This window comes from Gracilinanus agilis, chromosome 2, assembly GCF_016433145.1.
Source record: "Gracilinanus agilis isolate LMUSP501 chromosome 2, AgileGrace, whole genome shotgun sequence".
NCBI classification, from domain to species: domain Eukaryota; kingdom Metazoa; phylum Chordata; class Mammalia; order Didelphimorphia; family Didelphidae; genus Gracilinanus; species Gracilinanus agilis.
This window is the reverse complement of record NC_058131.1, coordinates 575,870,737-575,898,237: the sequence shown is the minus strand read 5'-3', so window position 1 is coordinate 575,898,237 and position 27,501 is coordinate 575,870,737. Positions and strand designations below refer to the sequence as shown.

General features: G+C 33.7%; 1 protein-coding gene across 1 annotated transcript in view; it reads left to right on the top strand.

Moving 5' to 3' along the window:
- RAB8B (RAB8B, member RAS oncogene family) overlaps window positions 1-27,501 on the top strand; it is an 80,096-nt gene that overhangs the window by 47,878 nt on the left and 4,717 nt on the right. Inside the window, exons 2-6 of the mRNA XM_044660126.1 lie at window positions 15,276-15,336; window positions 18,427-18,487; window positions 20,736-20,813; window positions 25,291-25,380; window positions 26,657-26,722. Coding sequence (XP_044516061.1) covers window positions 15,276-15,336; window positions 18,427-18,487; window positions 20,736-20,813; window positions 25,291-25,380; window positions 26,657-26,722 — 356 coding nt within the window. The remainder of the gene's footprint in view (window positions 1-15,275; window positions 15,337-18,426; window positions 18,488-20,735; window positions 20,814-25,290; window positions 25,381-26,656; window positions 26,723-27,501) is intronic.

Below are 27,501 nucleotides of genomic sequence, written 5' to 3'. Positions count from 1 at the left end.
ATCTTTTCTATAATAGAGCCTTCAAATTTGTAACAGAATTATGGTCTTTCATCTTACAAATCTTAGCTATCTCTTCTGTGTTTACCAAGGTCCTAAAAATATTGGATCCAGTAGCATAGAATATCAAGAGTCTTAAAATAAAAGACTTTGAGAATAGCACCAGTGTTTTGAAGTCATCTCTCTCCACAATACCCCAGGGAAACCAGATCAATTCCAGAGCTAACTCAGAGATTTAAATCCACTTCTGTTTGGACCTAGGGAAACTTCATGGATTAAGAACCAAACTATATCCCTAGGTAAAACCTAAACCCAAAACTCTGGGTTAATTGAACTTTAAAGCAATCTCATCATAGAAATCATCTGGAGCTAGAGATAGCATTCTTAAACTCTTCATAAAGAAATAAACTTTTCACCAAACCTTTGTAATATTTATCCATAGCTTTAGTTTTGTCTTGGAACCTGAAACAGCTCTTGAGAAGTGCGTCAAATGACTGCCATTTTAATTCCTTGAGGTCTTTTTCATATTGTTTTATCTAAATTATCCTACATCAGAAAATATAGATAATTATGCAAGACATCCTGAAGAAGGTAACTTGTAACCACAATGAGCTTGTTATCTAGCCATAGCTTTTTCTTAAAAAAAAAAAAGCACATTACATATAACTTTTCAATAACTTTTGTATATCACAGAATTTTAGAATTGGAAGGAACATCAATAGTAGCTATCTAGTTCAACTAGTATTTGAATGGATCCCTACTATAATATTAATAATAAGTATCAGTCCTTCCATGAAGACCTCCAGTGCTGGGGAATCCAATACCTCATGAAGCAACCCATTCAATTTTTGGATATCTTTAATTGTTAGGAAGATCTTGACATCAAGCCTGACTTTGCCTATTCACAACTTCCTACTGGTTCTTCCCTTGGAACCAAATGGAGCACATCAAACCACTTAAAAGGAATCCTTTTAAAATGAATCAGAACTAGAGGGGACCTTAGAGGCCTTTGACTTTAACTCCCTCATTCTACAGAATAGAAAACTGCTACACTTAAAAAAAAAACTGATTAGCTCAGAGTTTCAATTTCTAAGTATATAAGACAGGATTGAGCCTACATGATCAGGCTCATTAGTCTGGTTCCCTGTCCACTAAACTATGCTGCCTCTATGACATCTCTTCACATGACAATTATCTTGCCTTCTTTAGGTTAAACATCCTCATTCATTCATCATATCTTCATAGCACATGGGCCCAAGATCTTTTATCATCTAATTGCTCTGCTGGATACCCTCTAACTTATGTGCTTTTTAAACTAATGGAGCTCAGACTTGAACACTGGATTTCTGATTCCTAGGAATTAATGTCTCTCTTAATCCAGAGCAAGATCACATTAGGTTGGTTGTTTTGTTTTATTTTTGGCTGTCATTGCTTTACTGACTTATATTGAGCTGGTAGTCCACTAAAATTCCCCTTGTCTTTTTCAGATAGATTTCTCCCTAACCATGCCTTCACTATCCCTTTTCCATTGTAAAGTTGATTTTTAAAAAGCATAAGACTCTACATTTATCTCTAGTGGATATCATAACCTTAGTTTCAATATCCCAGTCTTTGAAAATTAAAATTTCATATTATCTACTCCATATAATGTAATATTATAATAATGTGGGAAAAAATAAAAAAATAATAATGTGGGATTCGGAATTAATTTCAAATTTGACAAGATTGCAATATTGAGAGCTCACAAGGGCAAATGGCAGGGGTGGAGGAGGGTGTTTTGGTATTTGTTTCTGTGACAGCTTTTTAATATGGCATCTCAATTTCAAAAAGCTAAATGAGTTTTCTAAACAGAACAGTGAAAAATCACAGCCATCATTTTTGTTATTTTTGACAGATGAAAGCTTCTTGTTTACCCTAAGTGTTGGGAGAAAATTATATGCTTATATGTTGATATGGCAGAATTACTGCAAGGAGTTTTGTATCATAGAAAATCATTTTAAAATAATTCCCCAGTATATCATGTGTTATTAATACATACTCAAAACAGTGAAACAGAGAATGTCATCTTTAAATCTTTTCATTAGACAACTTGATTTTCTTCAACCATCCCCTTAACAGTTAACTAAAATAACCTTCACTTATTTTATTTTTCCTCTTGGAGCAACTTTTATCAGTTTTTACTGTCACAAAAATAAAAATATATTCTTCTACATAATTAAAATGAAAACAGAAAGGGCCCTATTTTCCATTCTATAATCTCCATATGAGAAACCTTCCTTATTTTAGAAACTAACATGAATTTCTCTCCTGAATACTACAGAAGCCTTTGCTTATCAGAATTTGGAATGACTACTTCATATGGCTTTATATTGCACTGAGTTTATATTACTTTCTTCTTATTAGCTCAGAACTTCTTTTTTAAAGAAGTAAAATTTAGTTATGTCCTTTTTTTTTTTTCTGTTTCTGATTATGATGTTTTCCCTCTGCAAACTCCATTCTACTGAATATGCCTGGGCACCATTCAGGGTGCAAAATACATAGTCATTGTCATATTTCTTAATTTCTTTGCATCACTCATAGATGCACTTCCTGACAGAATGACTATTGTATACCCAACCTCAGCTCACTAAAACTGTGACTCATTGTAGAAATCTTGCCCCAGGCTTGATTCTCATTTTTTAAATTACATCTTGTCCAATACAGTAATCATGTGAATAGGTGGTTTTGTTTGTTATAGTTAGGGTATTACTAAGCATATTTAATAAAAATCTTAATAAGTAAAGAACTGGGGGCAGCTGGATAGCTCAGTGGATTGAGAGCCAGGCCTAGAGACGGGAGGTCCTAGGTTCAAATCTAGCCTCAGACACTTCCCAGCTATGTGACCCTGGGCAAGTCACTTGACCCCCATTGCCTAGCTCTTACCACTCTTCTGCCTTGGAACCAATACACAGTATTGGTTCCAAGACAGAAGGTAAGGGTTTAAATTAAAAAAAAAAAAGTAAAGAACTATATATGGGCAAATTTAAGCATATAATATTAAAACTACCTTTCAAGTATGGAAAAATTATTTTTTCCTCTTTGCTTTTGTTTCAGAATCATGACAGATGTTTTCATACATATGTGTATGTGTATATATATGTATATATACATACTTATGCTTCTGTGTCTGTGTGTTCCTTGGAAGAAGCTGTGACAACTCCCTCTCACTCATGCCCAAGGAATTAGATTAATTTTTTTTCCTATTGCACTCTATTCTTTAAAAACAACAACAAACCCCCTCACCAATATGGTTATAATAAGGATTCCTGAGAATGGGGTCTTTTCATACAGAATGAGGAAGAAATGGAAATTCTGCAAAAGCAAAATCATTTGGGACCTTTATGGTATGATAAGATTATCAAAATGGTTTTTAACAGAGTTGTCTTTAAAGTCTCTATTCAGTTTATTAAGGAGGACTCAGTTACCCTTTCTCTTCTTATAGTCATTATATTAGTTACAAATGGTTAATAAGTTATAGTGTAAGTTAATTACAGAAATCCTTATTTCAAGCTTCTCCCTCATCCTGTATTTTTAATTGAAGTTTTTCTTCTCTCCCTTTTTGTCTTTCATGTGACTTCCCTGGGCTTCCTTGAAGTTTCAGCTAACATTCCCCTTTCTGCAAGAATTTCCAAGTCTTTCTTAATGCTAATGTTTTTCCTCTGAGATTATCTCCAATTTGTCTTTTGTATAATTTGTACATACTTGTTTGTATGTTGTCTCCCATATTGGATCCTAAGTTCCTTGAGGGCAGGACTTATGTCATAACCTTTCTTCGTACCCCCATTGCTTAGCCTAGTACCAGGCACATAGTAAGGGCTTAACAAATGCTTGCTAACTTGGACTATGCATAAGTAACACCTCATTAGCTGCATTATGAAATTTTGTAAACTCAGACACACTAGCAAACAAATGAACTGTGAAGTAAGGCAAATGAACTCAGATGAGCAAAGTATTATAAATTATCTGATTAGTGAATAATCAGCTCCCCCACTGAGGGTAAGTTTATGTTCTTCCTGAAGTTCTTTTGTAAGTTAGTGCATTAGAACTCAGAACACATTTTCTAATATGTAAAATGTATTGTTACACAATAGGATGTTAGGCCAGTTCTCAAAAGCCTGTTTAATTGATAATGTACCTGAAATATACAATAATAGCACAAATACTACACTTAATCACTGTGTACAACATTATTTCATTGGGAAAGTACATGCTAAATACCACTTCTAGGCATCCCAGGTGCATTGACTGTGTGGGACAAGGGTTTAAAGGCCTCTGGGAACCAGTAACGATTTTCCATTTTATATCTACATGAGAGAAAGTCACCTTTCTGTATTTGGTTGAGTGATCACATTTCTGTAGGCCAGTGAATATCTAGTTGTTCTGAATAGGGAAATAAAAAGCAACTGTCTCTTGAGAGAATAAGAAACTGGTTCATATATAGGTATAATTTGTAAGTATTTTTAATTTGGGGACTCCTGATATTGATTTTTTTAAGCCCTATACTGTGCTTTTTTAAAAAACTACCTATTTCTTTTTTTTTAAAGTGGTTTTTTTTCTTTAATTTTTTTTTAAACCCTTAACTTCTGTGTATTGGCTCTGAGGTGGAAGAGTGGTAAAGTGACTTGCCCAGGGTCACACAGCTGGGAAGTGTCTGAGGCCAGATTTGAACCTAGGACCTCCCTTCTCTAGGCCTGACTCTCAATCCACTGAGCTACCCAGCTGCCCTCCCCCCCCAATTTCTTTTTAAGAGGCTCAGTATGAAGACTTATTCACTGATCTTGATACTGAGAGAGGTCCAGTTGTTTGGAAATAACTACACATTTTCAAATATATGGATAAAAGGAAGTAAATGTATGAGGATTTTCTTAACTAAAATTTCAGGGAGAGCTGGAAGAAACAGGATACATAATTTCTCTTATAAATGCCAAGGATACTTCTTTAGTATTTTAAGCAAAAAAACAAACAAACAAAAAACTTTAATGATCCAGCTTTGACACTATTCAGTTTTTACTAAAGCAGATTTTCTTTTCTTGCCCCTATAGAAATAATTGACTTCTACATAGTGCTCTCAGCTAGATGAAGAGTATTTGTCATGTGCAATATTGAATGATTACATAAAATTTCTTTATTCAAATAGGTGCCTATGAATGTAGTTTGGCTTGGTGTCAGATGGTTGTCAATAAAGAATATAAAGGCTCCTAAAAGAATATTTTGGAACCTCATTGATTTTCATATTTTACATAATTATTACCTGTGTTCATTGGACTAAATTAGCTATGGGATATGGGGGGGGGCGCAGAAATAACAGAGCTTTTTGCCATTTGGTCTAGACTTCAGTGGTATAATCTATCAGTGTGGGCTAATTAATACCTGGTGTTTTAGACTGAAGTAAAGGTTTCCTCTTTTTTTTTTAAACCCTTACCTTCCATCTTAGAATCAATACTGTGTATTGGTTCCAAGGCAGAAGAATGGTAAGGACTAGACAATGGGGGGTTAAGTGACTTGCCCAGGGTCCCATAGCTAGGAAGTGTCTGAGGCCACATTTGAACCCAGGACCTCCCATCTAGGCCTGGCTCTCAATCCACTGAGCCACTCAGCTGCCCCCAAAGGTTTTCTCTTTGCATCTGTCTAGTATCTAACACCTGTTTGTTTTACAGAAGCAAACAGGGTTGTACAGTTCCTATGATTCTACTGTTCTGAAGAATTCTCTATCACCCCAAGGATGAGAAAAAATGCATTTTAAAATATTTTGGAACATATTACTTTATATATCATTGCTTGTGTAAATTTATTTTACTATGCTTGCCTATATATTATACACTACGATTTTTATTTTATTTATATCAGAATAATTAGAGGTTTTAGAATAGTAGAGATTTGAATTTTAAAATAAGCCAGTATGTTCATGGTGCTTTACCAACATTAAATTAGTGTTATATTATCATTATTAATAGTTGTACTAGAGTGAGGAAGAAGGGGAGATAAAGAGAAGAAAGGAAGGAAAGCAGAGAGGAAGGAGAGAAAAAGGAATTGTGGTTATTGCCTAATTGGAAAATATATTCCTTTATGCCACTTATGTTGATTTTGCTCCCATCCTTTCATTTGCCTGTGTTCCATCTGTTTGTTTTAACCTTGATAGTCAGCAATAGCTTGTTATAATTACCCATCTGTTATACTAGCCATAGTAGATTTGTAAGTGCTACTTAATTTTGTATCAGTTTAGTGACAGTGATACTGGTTTGCATCAAGAGGCTAACAGGATCCTTAGCATTCTAAGTTGCACATCTGGCACTGCTTTCTTTTTGGATGGGGTGGTAGAATGACTTCATTTTTTTTTTTCCATTCCAGACATTTGTTTATGCATACTTAAAAGAATGTTCCTTTTCTCAATAGCTGAATTATACATACGAGGAAAGGCAGAGTATTTGATTTTATATCTTTTGGGAAGGTATAAAAACAATACTTACAGGGGTAAGGAACTTTGGAATTCTTTCTAGAAGATAATGGAATAGGTAATAATTATTTCAGACCCATATCTTATTTGATTTTTAAAATATGCATCCTGACTGCTGTTCTTTTAAGAAAAATTTCTCTTTGGTAAAATCTAAACAGTTCTGTTTAGTTTTGTTTTTCTTTATATGGAATAGATTCACAGTTTTTTTCTGCTTATATTTTCCTTATTTCAAAATTAGTGGAAAGTATGATACATATTCAATTCTTGAATCCAAAGAATTAGTTTCAGTATATTTTGGAGGAAATGCCATTTGACATGTTATTTTTCCAGTGATAATTTCAGTTATTTGCCCGTTGCACTTTCTTACAGCAATGAAGCATAAGTACAATGATTTTACTTAATTTTCTAGTTTTGAAGGAACCTAGCTTAGATGAATGTCATATCTGGCCCTTATGCAGAAAGTATAAACGAGGAAATCTTTTGTTTAGAAGATAGACTCAAGTAGTTCTCTAATTTTTAAGGTACATTGCCTAAGAAGTAATGAATCGAGAAAAGAAAAAGGAAACTTTACTAGTCTTATTTTTGAACTTCTTTGTTACAGGTTGTTATGAATTTATGGTGGAGAAAGAAACTGAAGTATTATTTTACAAGGAATTTTAGATCAGAATTTGATATATGACAAATATAAGTGATTTTCAAAAATTTTGCAAAAGGCAAAATATCTACTTAATGATCAGCTCTAAAGTGAATATTTTTATATTGACATGTATATTACTTCTTTCAAATTGAGTAGCATTAAGTTACATATTTAACTTTCTATAAAATTTGTGAGAGACTTGTCATGCATCAGTTTTGTCATTCTCAAATGATATTAGGAATGCCAAATAAATTTTGTTGACCAGATGTAGAGGTTTAAAAAAAATCTTAACCCTTCCTAAATGTTTTAGCATTTTATCTGAATTTTTTAAAACTCTTTCCTTCCATCTTAGAATCAATATTGTGTATTTGTTCTAAGGCAGAAGAGTGGTAAGGGCTAGGTAATTGGGAGTTAAGTGACTTGCCCAGGGTCACACAGCTAGGAAGTGTTTGAAGTCAGATTTGAACCTAGGACCTCCTGTCTCTAGGCCTGGCTCTTATGTTCTGAATTTTTATAATATTGATTGTATTTTATTTACTATTCATGTTTTTTTCTCTTTGACATTTTGATGCTTTTAGTGTTTTAGAGATTCTGTATCTCCAACTGGGTATGTGCTTATGTTTTTATTATTAGGTGTTATATGATTTATCTCCTATCAGAAATTTTGAGGGTTAAGTAAATAATTAACCTTTTAATCTGTAAGATGCTTTGACTTGCCTAACTATATTATTAACTTTAATATTTTAGCAGTTAGCTTTCAGGTTGTTAAGGCTCAAAACAAAAATCAGAAAGTCCTTTCATATTTATAATTCACATATTATTTTTTTGCTTCTTGACAATATGGTTTGAATTTGCTGTTATAGCTGGCCCAGCCTCGATGTCTGGTATTACATTTAATTTAGTACTAAGTAGGAAACTACTATTAAAATGAATATATATAGCCCGTTTCAAAGGAAATGGTATATATGTCACTATCAATTTATGTTGTAAACATAGTTCAGCTTGCCATTTCCTATCACAATATAAATAGGCAGAAGAATTATCTGAAGTTTTATAAACAACCTTTCCTTCCAAAATAATACTAAATTATATTCTAAAAATTCAGGCAGGTTTTCCTTCCTTCTTTTCTCTCTCTTTCTCTCTCTCTCTCTCTCTCTCCTTCTGAAATCTTAAGACAAAACTATATTTATTTACATTCTCATAGACCATAAACCTAAATAATAGTTCCAAAAGAACTTTCTCAGTAGTTTTTGGAGTGTAAAAATGTTTGATGCATTCATTCATACTCTTAGAGCTTAAAGGAACCTTAGACATGATCTAATCCAGAAGTCAAGCAGACCATAAAACTCCCTGTTGTGTCTAAAATCAGATTAAAATGTAATTGGGAAATGTTTATCAAAATAAATACAGATAGAGTACAATAGAGTTAATGCTATTCTGTGACTTTCTAATTCCATATGCAGCCATGAGGATTCATTTCTATTTGAGTTTGATACCACTGATCTAGTCCATTACCTTCACTTTATAGATGAGGAAACAGAGGTTCAGAGAGGGTGACTTGCTCAACATCATACAAGGAAAAAGTAGCAGTTTCACAAAGAAGCAGTGAATAAAATCCTTAGTCTGTGAGTGCCTTTTTGTCCTGAGATTTAGTCCTTTCTCTGCCATTAACTAGTCCACTTTACTTGTTCCTAGGACATTTTTGTATTTTACCATCTATGCCTTGGTCATCCTAAGTCCTTTTCTCTATTCTTTCTCCTATCTTGCTTGATAACTAATCAGCTCCCTTGCATTCAATTGTCATTGTTTTACAGATGCCTCAAAAATTTCTTCTTAATTACCATATCTAATGTTCTATAGCTAAAATATATAGAGGAAAAAACAAAAAGGGAAAGAATCTGTATATATAAAAATATTTAAAGCAGCTCTTTTTACTGGGACAAAGAATTGAAAAGTGAGGGGAAACCCATCAATTGGGGAATATATGAATAAGTTATAGTATGATCGTAATGGAATACTTTTGTGCTATATGAAATGATGAATAAGAGGAGCTCAGAAAAACTTGCAAGAACTTATATGAACTAAAGTAGAGTGAATTAAGCTGAACTAGAACACCATACACAATGACAGGGATACTATACAATAAACAACTGTGAATAACTTAGCCATTTTCAGCAATACATGACCCAAAACAATCCCAAAGGACTCATGATAAAAAATGACATCTGCTTCCAGAGAAAGAACAGATGGAGTCTGAATGCAGACCAAAGTATACTTTTTTTCACTTTCTTAATTTTTTTGTTCATTTCCCTCCACAAAAGCACTAATATGGAAAAATGGTTTACATGATTGGACATGTAAATCTATATGAGATTGTTTACCATCTCATTTGAGGTAGGGAGAGGGAGGGGAGAGAATTTGAAACTCAAAATTCTTTTTAAAATATTGTAAACTTTTTACATGTAATTGGAGAAAAAATAAAATAAATTTGAAAATAAGTGAAAAAATATGTAGAGAGAACTTTGTCAAATATCTAATAATATGAGCCATTCCCCAATTGATAAATGGTCAAAAGATATGAACAGTTAGTTTTTGGATGAAAAAATTGAACATATATAACTATAAAATATGCTCTAAATCATTATTGATTAGAGACATGCAAACCAAAACAATTATGAGATATCATCTCATACCTATCTGATTGACTAAACTGATAAAAAGGCAAAATGCCAAATGCTGGAGGGAATGTAGAAAAATAGAGACACTAATACATTGTTAGTGGAACTGTGAACTGATCCAACCATTTTGGAAATCAATCTGGAATTAAACTCAAAGAGTTATAACACTGTGTATACCTTTTGATTCAGTAATACCACTATTAGTTATTTTCTAAGGTGATCAAAGAAAAAGGAAATGAAACTATAGGTTTTTAAAAAAACCTTTTTTCCATTTTTTTCATTTACATGTAGAAACAATTTTTTGACAGTTGTTTTTTGACATTTTAAAATTCAGATTTTTTCCCTCCCTCTCATCCCTTTCTCACTCTCTCACCTCCCTGAGACAGAGAACAACCTAAGTTACACCCATACTTTCATGTAATATTGCTTATACCAAGATAGAAGACATATATCACACATGCAATAAAAATCTCACGAAGGATATGTAGTCGAAGATGGCATGCTTTGATTTGTATTCAGATTTCAATTGTTCCTTCTTTGTCTGTGGATAGCATTTTCATCATGAGTCCCTTGTTATCTTGGAGACGTGCTTTGCTGATAATGGTTTAGTCCTTCACAGTTGATCATTGTATAATATTTCTGTTACTGTATACATTATTCTCCTGATTCTGCACATTTCACTTTGAATCAGTTCATATAAATCTTTCAAGGTTTTTTTTAACTCATCCTATTCATTGTTCCTTGTGGTACAATAGACTATTCCATTATAACACCATACCACAACTTGTTCATCAATTCCCCAAGAGATGGACAACCCCTCAGTTTCCAATTTTTTGCCTTTACAAAAAGAGCTGCTAAAAAAACTTTGGTACAGGTAGGTCTTTTTCCCTTGTCTCTGATCTCTTTGGGATACAAACCCAGTAGTGATATTGCTGGGTCAAAGGGTATGCATAGTTTTTGTGACTCCTAGTTCGATATTGCTTCCTGGAATGGTTGTATCAGTTCACAGTTTCTCTAACAGTATATTACTATTCCAGGAACTATATATTTTAAAATATTTCTAGCAGCTTTTTTTTGTGGTGGAAATGCACACTGAAGAGATTTTCATCAATTAAAGAATAACCGAATAAGTTGTGGCATATGACAGAAACCCTAAAATACTTATGTAGTGATACAGAGTGAAGTGAACAGAATCAGGAGAAGGTCGTACACTACACAATAAAAATAATAATGTATGATGATCATCTGTAAATGACTTAACTATTATCAGCATATTTAATGTTCTTTCCTTATTTTTTTTGTTTTTCTTGACCTCTTTCTAGTATTTGACACTGTTGATCTCCCTATTCTTTACTTGTTTCTGTCTAGGTTCTAGGTTTTCATGATACTGCTTTCTCTTGGTTCCAGTATAGGTCTTGGCTGATCCTTCTCAGTTTCCTTTCCTAAATCTTCTTCCTGGTCACACTCACTAACTTGTATTATTATCCTATAATGTTTTGTTTAAAATCTTTTGGAGAAATTTTTTAGGATAAGAAACTTGTTAACTCTGCAAATTGAGAAAGTGAATGGTTTGGAAAAGGCACCAAGGGGATGCCTGCAGAAACCACACACTGAATCAAAAGATCCAGAATGAACTTTGAGATGGATTGAACTGTGGGAGGTTAAACACATTTATTCTAAATGTAAACTTTTATGCCAAAGAGGATTGCCCCCTAATTGGCTTTTTATCAGCGTGCCAAGAAATCATTGGTTTACTCTCTTTCTCTTTTATTTCCCTCTTATACCCAGATTATTGTAATTTCCCCTTAGAAAGTGCAATATTGTATGCACTTTTAGTAAGAGATCTTTAGAGATATAAGCTGGTTATGTGTGATGATTCATTGGGGAGACAAGGCATGTAAATCTGGGAGATTCCAATATGCTCACCTCCCAATGGAATCACAGGGGTGATTGTGTAGATAGAATTTGCTTCCCAGGATTCTCTTATCCAGCATCCCATTTGCGTGTTTACGCTATGTGTTAATGTAGGAGGATATAATTTGGATGTGACCCTGTCTTTCTCTCTCTGTCTCTCTGTCTCTCTGTCTCTCTGTCTCTCTGTCTCTCTCTCTTCTTCCCAGAACATGGCTGTGGAGGCTGGGGGGAGAGCTTGGCAGGAAAGTTTACTCACATGGTCATACTTAAGCTTTGTACTTCTATTTTTTATTTCTTCTACTTCAAATGATTACTAATAAATCTTATAAAACATAATACTTGGAATTATTGTTATTAATTTAAATCTTACAAACCATAGATGTCTTTCAGGGCTTTCTCTTGGGCTCTATTATCTCTCTAGGATTTCCCTTAGTGATCTCTTCTACTATCCTAGATTCAATTATTTCTATGCATATTATTCTCAGATTTGTTTATCCAGCCCCATACTCTCTCCTGATCTTCAGTCTTTCATCACCAACATCTCAAACTGGATATCCTGGAGACATACTTTTCCTATTACTTTTAGGGGTATCACAATCATCCCAGTCACCACGCTTGAAATCTAGGTGTCATCCTTAACTCCTTACTTTCTCCTACCCTCCTTCCCAACCCTCTCTTCCCTCACCTGCACATCCAATCTTTTGCCAAGTTTTTTCATAATATCTACCTTACATGTATTTTTCTCTTCTGGTACTGCTATCACCATAGTACATAGCAACAGACCTCATTCTCAAAAAAATTTTTTTTAAATCCTTACTTTCAATCTTAGAATTAATACTGTGTATTGGTTTCAAGACAGAAGAGCAGTAAGGGCTAGGCAATGGGGCTTAAGTGACTTGCCCAGGGTCACACAGCTAGGAAGTGTCTTGAGGCCAAATCTGAACCCAGGACCTCTCTTCTCTAGGCCTGGCTCTCAATCCACTGAGTAACTACCTAGCTGCCTTTATCATCTCATTCTAATACTATTCCAGTAGACTGCTGCTTGGCTTCAAATTTCTCTCCACTCCAATCATCTTCTTCTCATCTGTCAAACTGATCTTCCTAAAGCACAGGTTTGACCATATCATTGCCTCCAACTCCCATAAAATAAATTCCAGTGCTTCTCTATTACCTTCAGGATAAAATATAAAACCCTCCAGCTTTTAAAACCTTTCATAATCAACCTAGCCTCTTCTATTCTTTCAGTCTTATACACTTTTTCCTTTCTTTGTACTCCAAGATCCAATGACACTGATCTCCTTGCTCTTTATCACACATAATATTTCATTTCCTGACTCCATGCATTTTCACTGACTGTCTCCCATGGCTGTAATTCTCTCCCTCTACATTTCTGTCTCCTGGCTTCCCAGGTATCCTTCAAGTCCCAGCTAAAATTCTACTTTCTAAAAAATGCCTTTTCTGATCCCCTTAATGATAGATTATCTCCAGTTTATCCTGAATATATCTTATTTATAAGATTGTTTGCAGTTTGTCTCCCTCACTAAGGGGTGAACTCTTTGAGAGTAGAGGTCTTTTGCCTTTCTTTGCATTTCTAGTGCTCAACAGTGCCTGACACATAGAAGAAAAGAGTAGTTATTTAACACCTACTACATAATAGGCAGTGTCCTGTTTCATAAATATCTGATTTGATCCTAACAAGAACCTTGAGAAGAAGGTGCTATTATTATCCCCATTTTCATAGCTAAAGAAACTGAGTCAGACAAAGGTTAAGTGACTTGCCTAGGGCCACTCAGTAAATATCTGAGGCCAGATCCTTCTGACTCTAGGACCTGCACTTTACCCACTGAGCCATCTAGCTGCCTCTAGCATCTTCAAAGGAGACACTTAATAAAAGGTTATTGACTTAATATGGTTTTCAGGGAGTCCACTGAATTTTTTTCTCACCCGAATCTTTTATTTTTCAAGTTATTTGTTTTTGATATCATATATTTTATATTTTCTTCTATTTATTCAGTTATTTGACTTTTTAAAAGTATTTCTTGCTGTCTCATGGAATCAATTTCTTTTTGATACATGTGGTACATTCTAATTTTTTTGGAGGCTATAACTTAGAAGGTTTGCCACTTTTAGTTCTAAGCTATTTATTTTCCTTACAAATCTTTCCTCCTTAGCTCTTGGTTCATTACTTTAGTTTCTTGCTTCATTTAAAAAAAATTCAGGTTAGATTCATTTTCTGTTCTGAATTCTCTCCATTTCTCTCCTCTCTCACCAACTGAGAAAGCAAGAAAAACAAAACTCATTCCAAATATATACATATGTACACACATACAAAACAAACCCCCACGTTAGCCATGCAGAAAAGGAAAAAGGGAGAAAAAGAAAACATGCTTCAGTTTGTTCTCTGAGTACATCAGCTCCCTATCAAGAGGTACATAGCATGTTTCTTTCTGAGTCCTCTGGAATTGAGGTTAGTTACTTTATTGACAGGATTTCTCATTCTTTCATTTTTTTCAAGATATTAATATAGTTTTTGTGGGCTGAATATAAAAGTGGAACAGCCTCTAGAAACTTTATATGTATAATGTAGTAATGCATAATTATCACAATGCCATTGTATAGACAGATAAAGATTTGATAGATTACTTACTACTCATTTACCCATTTATATTTACTAACTGGTACCCTAAAAGCTTAATTTACTTATAATAAATGAGCGGCAGTTTAAGGTAATAAGCTGATACTTGTTAAGTGTTAGCAATTCTGGACTGAGCTATTGAAGTACTTGTTGCATTAGTAATCAAAAAAGGGAGGTTAAAAAGCCAGAATCCCAAATAGTTTTCCCACAATGTCTGTTAGATCTGCCAATTATCTTTGGACCTAAGGTGAGTAAATAAGGTTAGGTAGTTGAAATTTTAGCATGAAGACTATTTGATGGTACATAAAACAGAGATGCAATATTTGCTAGCTCTATATTAACGTAAAGAACTTAAAAAAAATTTTAATAGCTTGCCCTGCTACCATTTTGGACTTAGAATTCATTCATTCGGAATTTATTATTATTATTATTATTATTATTATTATTATTATTATTATTTACAATTGAGTGCATACTGCTAGGGAGTGAAAGAAATAAAAAGATTAAAAAGATTAAAAAGATATGGCTCCTTCCTTTAGGGAACTTATGATCATGTAGTCAGATCAGAGAAGAGAAAGGGAAAATCTTGGAGAGTTCCACTCCTTTTACTAGGAAAAAATCAATAATTTAAGCTAATATTGGTATCTATTTCAGGAACAAAATGTTTCCTAGTCTTCCCAAATTATAGGCTCTTATCTAGAGATACTAAAGTTTGTAATATTCCACATTTCATATGTGTTTTAATTCTTTACAAAGTGGTTAACATTCCTTTCTTCACCATGATTTATATTATTCAGAGGAAACATGCCATTCATATTCTCTTTGGGTACATATTTTTTAGAGCATTGGAGAATACTAAATTCAATGGAAATGTGTGTTTTTTTCTTGAAATTGACATGACTGTATTTTTTTTTTAAACAGGAATTGACTTCAAAATAAGAACAATAGAACTTGATGGAAAGAAAATCAAACTGCAGATCTGGTAAGTCAAGAGCACTAGTACAAACTCTAGCCTAATCAGGAATGAACAACATCCTATAATGACAAAAGCATCATAATTTTATCAGATAGTATGAGAGAAAACTAGGAAAGTACTTGAAGTTAAGTTAAAACAGCCATTAAAAAAAACAGCCATTAAATATGGGAAAGATTGCTTTTTTTTTTAATCTTTCTAGATATCTACACATCCCACCCACATAACAAGTGGCTGCAGCAATGAGAGTAGATAATTTTATGATGGAAATATCTTCACTTTTGAACCTTTACAGGGGTGAACATTGGAATGGGAGAGGAGGAAAAGACTAATACTATCTCCATTTCTATTTCCTCAGGAAATGAAAAGGAATGATACAGCTTTAGGTTTACCTAAGTGTTTCCCAATTGTGATCATTTATCCTTTGCTTTTGTGTTTGACTAGAAAATAACTGCATCTAGGGGGCTGGAGGAAGCTAGGGGGCTCAGTGGATAGAGTGCTAGGCCTGGAGTTAGGAAGGCCTAAGCTAAAATCTGGCCTCAGACACTTTGTAACTCTGGGCAAGTCACTTAACCTATTTTTGCCTTAATCCACTAGAGAAGGAAATGGCAAACAACTTCAGTAACTTTGCCAAGAAAAGCATATAATCCACAGGGTTACAGAGTTGGTCACAACTGAATGACTGAACAATAAAATTAATGCCTGAGGAATTTATCAAGACTTAGTTAACTAAAGTCCCAGAACTGAATAGGGAAAAGAGGACAGTGGATTGAATCTGGGATGTTTCAGAGTCTGCTTTTAATGATTCCAAGTTTCCCTTTGAAATACCAGTATTCTATTGGTGACCCAATGATTCTATATGACTTTGAAATATGAAATGATACTTTCTTCAAAGAATTAAAGTTGCAGATCCAAAGAAAAATGCATGATGGGCATGTGTTGAGTCAGTAATGAAAAATTTTTACAAAAGTAGAGTGTGTAAAAGGTATTAGTAATTTGTAGTCATAAAGGGAAGTGGACCAGTAATGTAACAAAAAAGAGAGCCAACAGATTTATAGTCTGATTGCTATTTTAGTACCTGTGCAATGTAAAGAAAGAACCCTAATATGGATGGACTTTCTGTGGAAGATTTGTGGGAGAATGTATATAAGATTCTTAAAGGATGAAAAAGCATGGATGGTTGCAGGCTTTACTGTTGGAGGGAATTCTGACAGCTATGGATTCATCCAATTAACTAAGATGATTCTTATAAATTGACAAATTAAATGGTTTTGTCTTGAGAGCAAAAACCAATTGTCCCCATCTTCACAGAATCATAAATATCAGAGCTGAAAGAGACCTTAGAGATAGCTAGTTCAATCTGCGCATAAATAAAAATTGATTCCAAAAAAGGTTTATTGCTCAAGGTCACGTAGCCAGCTAGTGAGAGAGGCAAGTTTTCTAACTCTTAGTCCAAGCAATTGTTTTCTATCAGACCATGTTGTCTTCACTGAAAAACAATATTGACCACATAGGATTTCCTTTTAATTATTTAATACCCAGTATTACTGGTGCATACATACTCTGCCTGGCATAAAAATTGTAAATAACATCACTAGTCATTCTTTGAACCATTAAACAATTTAATTCTTGATTTTAGTATAATGAATTCTCTTTGCTTTATGTTCTATCAAAATGTTATTTCCTTTGTGTTTTAGAAGAGAAAGATTTCCTGACCCCATGTTGTTATAATTTTGGGTGTGGGGGAAAAGGAAATATGGGTACAGTAATCTTTAAGAATTTGTTGATAAGCAACTAATTATAGGTTAAAAAAGGAGGACTTGGATTATATTTCCAAAGTTGCCTTCTGCTGATTTCCTTAGAGTGGGCAAGGTTGTTGTGATTTTGTTCATTATCACTTTTGCTAGTAACTAGTTCTACATTAAAACTTCCAACCTCTCATTTTTTAAAGCCAATAAATCTGATGAGGCTGTTCCAAAATATATCTTTGATCTATTTTCTACTTATTTATTTTCATTCCTTTACCTTTCTCCTCATATCTATTTATTTTTTCATGTATCAAACAAATGTTCCAGTTAGCTTTGTCCAATTTCTCCTGAGGTATTTAGACCTTAGTTAAGTCTGCACTAGGTTGGTTTGTTTGGGCCATTTTTTAATTTATTTAATTTTAGATTAAACCCTTACCTTCCATCTTGCAATCAATACTACGTATTGGTTCCAAGGCAGAAGAGTGGTAAGGGCTAGGCAATGAGGGTCAAGTGACTTGCCCAAGGTCACACAGCTAGGAAGTGTCTGAGACCAGATTTGAACCTAGGACCTACCATCTCTAGGACTGGCTCTCAAACCACCAAGCCACCTAGCTGACCCCTACTTATTTTCTCCAAGTCCAGGGACTTTGTTATTTACAAAAAGCAAATTTTGGGACACTGACTTTCCCAACTATCAAGAAAATCTACTTCTCTTATATTTTCCAATAAATCTAACAAATTTGAAGTCTGTTCATTACATAAAGTCTCATGCTTATGGCATATTACCTACCTAAAAAACAAGTGATAACTCCAATTTAAGTAGCTTGGATTTTTAGTTTGAAAGTCTTTAGAAGAATTTTCAAGGAGTTTCTGATATCTCAGTTTAATTATGTATTCTATTTCTCCAAAAATGATTCAACAAATCCAGTTTAGCATGTTTTACTGAGTCCTTTCTGCATTACTTCTGCTTACTTAATTTTGTGAAGAAATCCATATTAGTCTTTGTAAAAAATTTATTTTAATAGTCTCCCTTGGAGTCAGAAAATTTGAAATTATTATCTTCTTCCACATTTTGGAATGGCTTTATATTCCAGTTTCCAGCAGAGTTCACCTATTTTTCTTACTCTTGTTCCCTGAGATCCAAGATTTTTATAAATGTCTTTATGATCTCCTGTCAAGTTCTTTAATCACTACCACCTCCAAACTTCCAAGGCTATACAAATTCCTAGGGTCCCTTCTTTCTTAGGAAAGTACTGCATTTATTACTTTAAATAACGTCACCTGTAGTTGATATTTTTCTCTAATAATGATGGCTTTTTGATATTATTACTTTCTTTACTTTGAATTTTAGGGACACAGCTGGCCAGGAAAGATTTCGAACAATCACAACAGCATATTACAGAGGAGCCATGGTGAGTGTATATTAAGGTTTTCTAACTATTCAGGTGAAAATAAAACATGTTTTTTCAAGATTATAGGACTGAAGTTAGTTCCCAAATTATGGTTGTTATGGAGAAAAAGCTTTCTTGATAAAGAAGAAAACTAGAACTAAAAGGGCTTTTTTGGGGAGCCATACTCTGCTGTTATCACCTTTTAGTGATAATCATATGGTTATAAGTTTTGAGATTGTCTTATACTTTAATATGTGATTGGCTCTGTATCTATTCACTATTATCCTCCTTCTTCTTCCTGTAGTTATACCCTCCTGTCACTCATTATGAAGTTACATCTTATCTTTCTTTGTCTCCACCCTACCTTTACTGGGTTTCTTTGACTGATAGTTTTTTAACTGGTGAGAAAATAAGTGACTGTAGAAGTTTATAGATATATGAAACTTTTAATCTAGTGGAGATATGTATTGTCTATATAAATCTTGCTCATCTGATCCTTCTTTACCTCTTGATCTAGCCCTATTTTGACCTGCTAACCTTGTGGTTATTGTTTTCCCTGGTAGCTTGGGAGAAAGTTTGGCCCAAAGTTGATGCTCAATTTTAGCTGCCATGGCTTATCTCTGGCTCTCTGGCCTATGTTCAGAAAGGCCCAGGTTCAAACCTTGAATTGTGATAAAGGGATTTTGAGGTGTAAGTACCAGCTAGACCTGGAATGTTTTAAGGTACATCCCTATAAGTAAAAAAAATCAAAGTTTAAATGGATTGCTGGTAAGATGAGAGGCAGAACATCTAATTGTTAACACAACTCTTCAGCTTTGGACAAATTGCTTAATTCATCTTTTGTAAAACTGAAATCTTAATGGATTAGAAGAAAGATAATCTAGATTTTGTAGCCAGGTGTTAACTTCCCCATCATCTTTGGCTTGAAATATATAAAATTAATATAAAGCATAATGTCTTTGCTGAAAATTTTCACCCTTTAAATTCAAAGATCTTTTCATTATGGTAGTAAGTGCTTTAGAAATAATGCAAAAAAAGTCTTCAATTCAAAGAATATTTGCTAAGCATTTGCTAAGGGCAAGTGAAGTGCTATGCTAGGCTTTGGGAATATAAAGAAAAATGAGAAATATACCCTCTGCCCTTACATGACTTGTATTCTGGGCTGTACACTTCAAAAGATTTGTACAAGTATACCATGTTTTAAATGTGTGTGGTTTACCTAGATTATTCCTAAAAATTTGACCAGCCTCTTTTAGAAGAAATCATTTAAAGTAACATGGTTTCACTATTATTTCAGAAGTAATATACATGACAATATCTGTGATTAACTAAAGAAGCATAAACTGTGTGATGACAAATCTACTGTAAATATTATTGCTGCTTTTAACATTAAATGATCTTTTAACATTAGTCCAGTTTTCTAGAAAGCAGTTTGGAACTGTGTCTCCAAAACTATTAAATTGGACATACCCTTTTACTCAGTCACATTGCTACTAGATCCCTACCCTAAAGAGATCGACAAAAGAGGAAAAGGACCCATATGTATGAAATTTTTCATGACAATCTTTTTCATGGTGGCAAAGAATTGGAAACTTTGGGGATGTACATCACTTGGAGAAAGGTTGAGTAAGCTATGGTATAAGAATGTATTGAAATAGTATTGTGCTGTAGGAATTATTAAAGAGATGGTTTCAAAGAAACATGAAAAACTGAAGTGAGCTAAGAGAAGAGTTTATACAGTAATCATATTATTGTAAAAGACAACTTCAAAAGACTTTGGAACTATAATCAACATTGTGACTAACCACAATTCCAGAGGAATGGTGATGAAACATGTTACTCATTTCCAGATAGAGAGATGATGGACTTGAGTGCATGGTGAGGCATAAGGATTTGTCTAGTATTTTTGATATGGCCCATATGGGAATTTGTTTTGCTTGACTGCACATATTTGTTATGGATTTTGTTTTTCTTGGTTTCTCAGTGGGGTGAGAGGGAGGTGGAGGGGGAAAGAATTATGAAAATAATTCTGAAAAATAAAATTGATTTTTAAAAATATTCTTTAAATGCTACTTAATTCTTATTTCTATCATAGAAGATAAAATAGAATGTTTATTTCTACTTAAAATTAATGTGACTCTTATAATAATTAATTAAAGCTAAATTATTATCAGAATTTTATAACACTTTGGAAGTTGCTTTGAAAAAGATGAATAAATAATAAAGATGTATAATATAAAAATAATCAAAGATGTTTTTTCTCTTTTAGGGAATTATGCTGGTATATGACATCACTAATGAAAAATCTTTTGACAATATTAAAAACTGGATAAGAAACATTGAAGAGGTATTTGGGGGAAAATAATGTTTAATGGGGAAAATAGGAGAGGAGCAAAGTGAGTCATGTTCTTTGAAACTTAACTTTTCCCTTTAGCCTATGAGGCTTCCTTTTGTCTGGCTAGGAGATAGTTCAGTTTTCTGGGATGTGTAGATTTTTGCCAGGAATCAAATGCTGTGTCAGTGACTATGAAATTATAGAAGATTTGAATTTCTAGTATAATTAGTCTCACTTTTTTCATTAACAGTAAACTTAATATTATTGAAATTAAATTCTAAAAAGTGGAACTGAACTATGGAGATTTATTTGATTTGAAACTCTAAACAAAATTGCTCAGTATGGGAGAATGAGAACACTGGATTGAAAATGAGAATTGGATTTGCATCTTGACTGGACTGTCTACATGGGGAAAATGTCTAATTCTTTGAATTTCAGTTTCCACATATGTAAAATAGAAAGATTAATATCTATGCTACTTAGCTTACTGGAATGTTATGAGAAGAGCTACTACTCACAGTATCCCAAAAATCTTTGTGCAGTTTTAGCTATCAAAGCTTTAATGATTAAATCTATAATAATATTATTAAATTATTAAAGCTTTAATAGCTCAGCATTGCGTGAAGATTTCAAGGCTACCTTCTATAAATATGTCATTCACATTCTTATAACAAAAAATGGAAATGGGAGGATTTCATGAAATTTTAGAGCTAGAAGAAACCTTAAAAGATCTAGTCCAAGAAGTAGCAGGAAAAAGTACAATGAACTCTACCTTCTGCTCCTCCCCATCATCCTTCAAATAACTTCCAAACAGATTCAGAACTCTGATCAGACTAAGTTCTGATTGGGAAATCCAAGAAAAAAAAAATGAGCTAGTCACAGGTCAGCACAGATCAGCAAAGGGAGGTAACTAGAGAGGTCTGGCCAGGAGCACACTGTGAAGCATTCCAGTCAGGAAAGGACTGTGTTTCAGGGTCAAAACTCCTAGATCCAACATAAAGTGATTAAATTTATGTAGAGTTTAGATACAGATACCATCTGGCACCTGCATTGCTAACTCCACAGTTGGGAGTCACATCCAGGAAAGACTGAGGAGGGATCGGCTTTTATGGTTACATTCCAGGGTGAGGACCTTAGGCTATATATTTACCAGGCAAAGAGTAAATTCAAGAAGCAGATTGTAGCTGTGTAGCTCAGACCCCAGGGGCAAAGTGTGGTTTTAGTTCCAATTTCCAGCTCTGCCTGAAGACCACAAAGGAATAATCAAGGCAGGACTCCCAGACCAAAGGAAATTCACTCTGTAATAGCAGAATTTTCTAGGTGACCAAAGTGAGTCTTACAGCCATCTACTGAAACTCCAAAGTAGGCAAGCCAATAGACCTGCTGGTTAGACCCAAACCCAGGTTGCCAACTTATAGAGTTCAGATGGGAGAGATAGCAATTTGACTTTTCATTGGGTTTGACCACTTTAGGAAGCTTTCAGGTATCCAGACTGAATTGTTCCTGAGATATCTTAGGTATTGGTGAAGCTTTGGTACCAGTTCTGGGGCAGCACCAAGAAGGCTGCTCTGTTTTCTCTCTCCACTATGCCTGAGGGCATTTTTTGCATGCCCTGCCTTGCTGTCCAGTCACCCAGTGGGAGCACTTTCTCCCTCTGCTGTCTGGGATAATGTAAGGGGCTCACAGGCAGCTTGAAGTTGCAATTTGGGCACATGATCTCAAAAACATTTGCCAGTACTGTCCTAGAATAACACATTGCTCAGTTTTCCAAGAAAGCAACATCAGAACCAGTCCAGGAACAACACTATCCCCTTAGGTGCACAGAAATAGCCTGGAAAAATGAGTAAACAAAGAAAGTATCCCACCATAAAAATCTGTTATTGTGACAGGGATACTCAAGACACAAACCCAAAAAGAAAAAATTACTCCAAAATATCTAAAAGCAAAACCTCAAAGAAAAAACATAACATGAGCAGTTTTTTTAAAGAATTAAATAAGTTTTCATAAATGAAGTGAGAATGTTAGAGGAAGAGATTTGAAAAGAAATAAGAACTATGAAAGAAAGAATTGGAAAATAAATTAATAGCTTGGCAATAAGAGGTACAAAATTTTGCTTAAGCAACAACTTCCCTGAAAATTAGAATGGACCATTAGAAACCAATGACCTTGTGAAACAAGAAGAAATTTTAAAACAAAGTCAAAAGACTGAAAGTATGGGGTGGGGGGGAATAAAATATCTCATTGCAAAAACAACTGACCTACAAAGCAGATTGAGAAGAAAAAAATTAAAGAATCATTGAAATTATCTGAAATAATCCAAAAAAAAGCTTAGACATCATGTTCCAAGATGAACAGAATACTGTTGAGATTTCTTAGAACCAGAAGAAAAAGTGGAAATAGAATCTACTTGTCATATAAGATAATTTCAAGTGAAAACTCCCAGAAATATGGTCAGGATTACATACAGTTTCGTAGCCATCACTATAAAAGATTGGAGCTTGGAATATGATATTCCAGAATGTGAAAGATACAGCCAAGAACAACTTACCTAGCAAAACTGAGTATAATCCCATAGGGGGAAAAATGGATTTTTAATTCCAAGCATTCTTGATGAAAAGAAACTGCAAACCCAGGAGCCAAGAGAAAAAGGTAAACACAAACAGCCATAAAGAACCTTATTATCGTAATGGAAGGGGTCTAATTAGATAAAAGACCTAGGAGTGGTTCTGTGTCTTGATCTTAAAAAGAGAATAGAAAGGGAGAGGAAGAGTAATATATGGAGGGGGGTGAGGAAGATTAGGGGAAATTATCTCATGTAATTTGGGTTGCACAAGTAAAAGTCCATACAAACAAGGAAGAAAGGTTGGAGAAAATGGCTTATACTTGAATCTCACTCTCATCTAAACTGATCAAAGGAGGGAAGGATACACATGCACATATACAGCTGGGTACAGAAATACATTTTACTCAGCTGGAAATAGAGGGAACATGGGAGAATAGAAAAGGAAGAATTACAGGGTTAGGTAGGTTTAAAGAAGACTTGGTCTTTTTTTTTTTTTTTTTAATCCTAACCTTCTGTCTTGGAATCAATACTGTGTATTGGTTCCAAGGCAGAAGAGCGGTAAGGGCTAGGCAATGGGGTTTAAGTGACTTGCCCAGGGTCACATAGCTAGGAAGTGTCTGGGGACAGATTTGAACCCAGGACCTCTCATCTCTGGGCCTGGTTCTCAATCCACTGAGCCACCTAGCTGCCCCCAGTCTTAAGCAAAACAAACTGAGAATGTCCAAAAAAATTCCCAGCTTTTTACATGGTTTTAAAGAATTGGAAACTGGAAAGTTCCCATCAATTGGGGAATGGCTGAATAAGATGTGGTATAAAAATGAAATGGAATACTATTCTGTTGTAAGAAATAATGAAGAGTATGGTTTCAGAGAAACAGGTATATGAACTGACAAAGAGTAAAATGAAAAAAGATTGATTTATATAATAGTATAGTAAAGAGAGTCAACTCTAAAAGACTTAGGAACTCTAAGCAGTATAATGACTAACTATGACTTCAAAGGACTAATGAAACATGCTATTCATATCCTGTTAGAGAAATGAAGAACAAATAATTCCAAATGAGACAATTTCTTTTAGACATAGTCAATGTGGAAGTTTATTTTGCTTGACTGTATATTTGTACCAATGATTTTATTTTTGTTTCTCGGTTTGGAGTGGGGCATTAGAAGGAAGAAAGGTAGATGTTTGTTGATTAAAAAATAAAGTTTAATTTTTAAAAAGAATGAGAAAAAATCTAGTCTAACCTCTACCTTTTATAGATGACAATAAGACTCCAAGAGATTGTCATTAAATCATCATATAGCTAGTTAATAGCAAATATGAATATAACCCAAGTTAACTGACTCAGTGCAATGTTCTTCCTACTAGCTCATATTATTTTATCTCCTTTGACTACCATAAATAATCATTTTGCCCCTTTAATTTTTTCCTTTTTGAGAACCTTAGATTTGATAGGCACTGTAGTTTAATTTAGGTTTCATTACAAAATTTTTTAATTTGAAGATTTTTCTTCTCTTTGACTTATAAAAAGGGACCATCAATATGAAATTATTTTTAGGAATATCTATATTAATTTACAAAGAACTTAGTTTTACAATAGTTCTGGATCCAAGATATCTTTCCTACTATTTTGTACCACATTGTATTATTTGTAGTAATAATTCAAAAAGTGAACCTTTTGTAGAAAGATAAGCATAACTTTCATTTCAACTTGTTTATGCATAAAATATCCAGATCTCAGAATGAAACTAAGCAGATTTTTGCTCAGGCTTCCTGACATCTTTATGCTATGGCTATCCATCTTATTTTTTTTTAAGATTAAGACTTTATATCAAATGATGCTTAGCTTATTTATTATCAAACGTGCATATTTCTAACAATTTAGGATTTGTTGAATAACTTACTTTCCTTCTTTCCTATCTGTAGCACGCCTCTTCAGATGTTGAAAGAATGATCCTGGGTAACAAAAGTGATATGAATGACAAAAGACAAGTATCAAAAGAAAGAGGAGAGAAGGTAAATTTTGACCAAATTCCAAAATAGTTGAAATATATCCAAGATTAGTAAGCATCATTTATAGCATTATAAACAAAAAACAAAATCAGCCTTCATTCACAATCTTGAGGTTATATGTTTTATAGTTCTTTAAGTGTGGATATTCACATAAGAAAACATAATCCTTATCATAAAGATGTAAATTAATTTTCAGCATATAACTGAGGTTCCTGGGATAATGAGTCATTCCTGAGATATGTATTACATGTCTATGAAAAGAAAGGGTTTTTTTTTAACTCCTTACAGCATTAAAGGTCCTGCCTCTAAATTTTTTTATGTAAACATACCCAGAAACTTTGGGAGAGGGGGGAAAAGGTGTGAATCAGAGTATCAATGAATTTTCATTAGCAAGTAATTCTCTATTCATAATTTTTATAAGGACTTTTTTTACCATGCAGTCATTACCTCTCACTTTACACAAGTCAGTCTTTTTATTCTTTAAACTATAGAGTCAATCTTTTGCAGTGTTTATTAGAATTTTCACAATTTCAGATCTGGTTGACTCAAGTGTTTGCATTTCACTTTTTAAGATGAACATTTTTTATGTATCTTTTACATTGGTTTCAAATGTTAGTAGTGCATGGTTTTTTACTTTTATAATTTAGTTTTATGCTTTGCTTAAATTACATAAATAAGATATATCCATGTATTTCAAACAGACTGCAGATATGTTTCCCACTTATAATATTTATTGTTAGCAGCCTTCAATAATATAAATTTTTTATATACTCTTTGGGAGGAGGTGAAAAAGTAAATAAATATTTCAATAATCAAGAAAATATAAAGGCGTGTCTCTTTGGTATATAAGCTTGCTTTTATTCTGTTAGATTCTGTTATATAAACTGAACAAAAAGGCCTCATTTAGGCTTTAGACAAAATGGGCTAATTTAGGCACACCCCAGGTTAATGGCAAGAACTTCTATTTTATCTCCTTAATATTGTTGCACTGTGAACAAAGGGTATCATAGGTTTTCTGAAAATAAAGATCACAACTTTATTGCCTACCTTTTACACAGTCATTATTATATTTATTATCTTAATATAGTCTGAATAAGAAGTCAGCATAATTCAAGACTTCCAATATAGACAGCTTGCTTCTTACTTTTTAAATGTAAATCTTAGGAACTATTTATAAACATTCACTATAAGGAAGGACCAGGAGAAAACAGAAGGCTTGCCAGTGTATAAAATTATTATTTTGAATATGTGAATAATTTTATCTTTATTTGTTTTACAGTTAGCAATTGATTATGGAATTAAATTCCTCGAGACAAGTGCAAAATCCAGTATAAATGTAGAAGAGGTAAGAAATTCTTTGCCAGTTAAATTTTCTTGGATTTAGAAGCATGTGACAGAGCAAATCCCTAAACCATTTTTCCTTTTAACTTAGTGAATGACTTATATTGACCACCTACATTCTACATACATACTTTTTTCTTTTTTGTAACTGACTTTAATTTTAATGTTGACTTTGGTTGTTGGGCTTATAGTGTCTGCCTTTCACATGGATTGCAGCTGTTCAATAGAGAATTAAGTTCTATTGAATTAAAGATAGAAGGATATTTCATTTTTTCCATTTATCTGGAAAGTTAGAAGTATTGGAGTAAAAGATGTAATAGTTTTAACTCACTTATTTGTAACCCTTTATCATCTTAGAAAAGCCCAAAGCAGAAAGGTATTCATTGCTTTCAAGTCTATGTCAAGTAAGAAGAGCCTGAATGGGCTTTAAGTGAACAGAAAGCCATGTCAGTTATCTCTGAGGCCACTAAGAAGCTGTGTTAAGGGATTGCTTAACTTGAAACTTAGTAATAACTTGGGGCACTCAATTTACAGGGACAATTTTTTTTACCTTTAAGGGGAAAATCTAGCCTAATGCATATAGTAAGGGGGTATTTGCTAGTCGCTGTGTTAAGCAGCACGGATATAAAGAAAACCAAGAAAAGAGTTTTTGCCCTCAAAGATGTTAAATTCTAATTGAGGAGACCACACAAACAATCTTAACATACCTCCAAGATATATGCAGTGTAAATTTGAGATAATACGACAGTGGGCATTAACAGCAAAGGGAAAAACCTCTTGCAA